At 33.7% G+C, this 2093-nt stretch overlaps 1 protein-coding gene across 1 annotated transcript; it reads left to right on the plus strand.

Annotated features, from left to right (window-relative positions):
- The first annotated feature begins 725 nt into the window (after positions 1 to 725).
- On the plus strand, positions 726 to 1592 carry LOC120158971. Its single transcript, XM_039169683.1, has 3 exons — positions 726 to 976; positions 1291 to 1401; positions 1479 to 1592. The coding sequence occupies exons 1-3, from the start codon at positions 779 to 781 to the stop codon at positions 1590 to 1592; spliced, it is 423 nt and encodes a 140-aa protein (XP_039025614.1). The 5' UTR covers positions 726 to 778.
- The last annotated feature ends 501 nt before the right edge of the window (positions 1593 to 2093 follow it).

A 2093-nucleotide genomic window follows, 5' to 3' on the forward strand; every position in this document is an offset into this window, starting at 1 on the left:
GAATGTTTATTGTTGTTACTGCAATTTGGAATAAGGAAGTTAATACCTGGAAATTGTTAAAGGTCATTAATCATTTTGATCAATAGGTTTATTCTTTGTGTGCTCAAATCAAATCTCTTCTATTAAGCTCATGGAATTGATTGTATTAGCAAAGTCTAGGTGCTAAAGAAAAATATTATGCGCTTTTCATTAGTTCCATCTGTCTTTAGATATGGTTTTATATCATGCTTTGTTATCATGAATATTTAGCCACTTTTAATGTTATTGGTGCACCTATCATTATTTCCATGTGCCTTATTGTTAATCACTTATATTTATATATCTTTTGAACATGAGAAGTGCAACATCTGAACTTTCATTTGCGCTTTGATGTATAATAATTATATTAAGTATGTTTTATTAGACAATAATTGCAATTTCTGAGTCTTTAATCCTTTTGTAGTACACTCCTGCAATTGATATGTGGAGTATAGGATGAGTATTTGCTGAGATACTTACAGGAAAACCACTTTTTCCTGAAAAAATTATGGTGCACCAATTGGATCTCATGATCGATATGCTTGGCACTCCCCCTCCTGAATCTATATCAAGGGTTATTTATCTTGTTTCTTATATTTCACTTGATTTATTTTCACTTCAACCTGACACTGATTTCAAGCTTTATTACTGAGATTCTAATTGAGAGATTCTAAGTTCATGTCTTTACCTTTTCTTATAAAGTATTTTCCATTTTTTGCAGGTCATTTCGAATGGGAAGTATCTTGATTTATGTCTTCGCATGCTTGTCAGCAATTTCACCCCTCCGCCTCATTTCTTGGATAAACTAAAACTGCCACGCAGTCTTGAGAGGAAGGGCCAAGTTCTTTCTCGGGTACACTTGGCTTTCAAAAAGATACTTGATTATGTCCCTCTTTCTCCCTTGAGATTATTGACCTTAGTTCTGCAAGGAATGCCAACAATTTATCACAAGGACCGAGTAAGTTGAATTTTCTCAGTAGGGAATTTAGATGTCCTTTTATCATCAAATTTTTATGATTTTTTCTGTTCTGGTCGGAGTATATACTGTCTTTAAAAGTCAATGTTGTTATGATTTGTGCGTATTCATTCGATTCCAGTCCCCAAATGGATGACAATATAAGACACCATTCGATTTAGTTTTAGTGAAGTTCTTCAATGCAATTTTCGGAACAATTATATCATGCTTCTGTTGCTTTTGTGCTACAACTGACTGTTTTTATGATTGAAACTTTTTAAGAACATCGAATCTAAAGCTTATCCACTTTTTTGTAGGCGATTGTGATATATGTGGAGAACATGTTAAAATTAGAGAGTGGTGAAATTGGAGAACTCGTTGGAAGCACAATGCTTATGGTTGTGGTGGACCGACTGATAGAACTAGATGTAAGTGAATTGAATTTTCCTTGGAATAAAAAATTGTTGGCTTTGTGTGCCGGTGAGTTTATTGGAGTTTCATATAGGTGGAGATCGGATGGGATGCCATTTTGCAAGATGATTTCAGCAAAGACATATTTGAGATGGAGCTTGAAGATATGGATGACATTGAGGAAAATGATGAGCCTGATGTTGGATAGGTATAGTCAACATGTTTCTGGTTTTTAATATGTACCTTTGCACCTTAATATTGTTCTAAAACTCTAGTAACCAGTTTATGATGTAAAAATGATGGAGTTCATTTTGTAGTTTTGGTTAAGCTGTAAGAGTCTGGCTGGAAACAACATTGCTGAACTGCTAGATAACCTACTGGTTTCAACTTTTGAACATCTTGAATCTTGTGAAAGGGAAGGCCACTTAGCTAAGGTATTTTGTGAAGTTAATATTTCCGTGTCCTCTTCATGCTGAATCCTTCTACCTGATCATCTTTAAGTTTGTTTAATTGTTGTATAGGTATTTGAAACACTTCTCCAGTAATTTCAGATAACAGTTCTGAGTGCCTACAAGTCAAAATTTTCTCAGGTAATACTTAGTTTCTTGAGATTCTTGTTCCTAATTCTTGGTGAACATCTGAGTACTATTTGGATTTTGTTTTGTTTTTTTTTTATTTTCATAATACAAGCAAAAAGATCTCATGACTT

This window comes from Hibiscus syriacus, unplaced genomic scaffold (genome assembly GCF_006381635.1).
Source record: "Hibiscus syriacus cultivar Baekdansim isolate YM2019G1 unplaced genomic scaffold, ASM638163v2 tig00111338_pilon, whole genome shotgun sequence".
Classification (NCBI taxonomy): Eukaryota; Viridiplantae; Streptophyta; class Magnoliopsida; order Malvales; family Malvaceae; genus Hibiscus; species Hibiscus syriacus.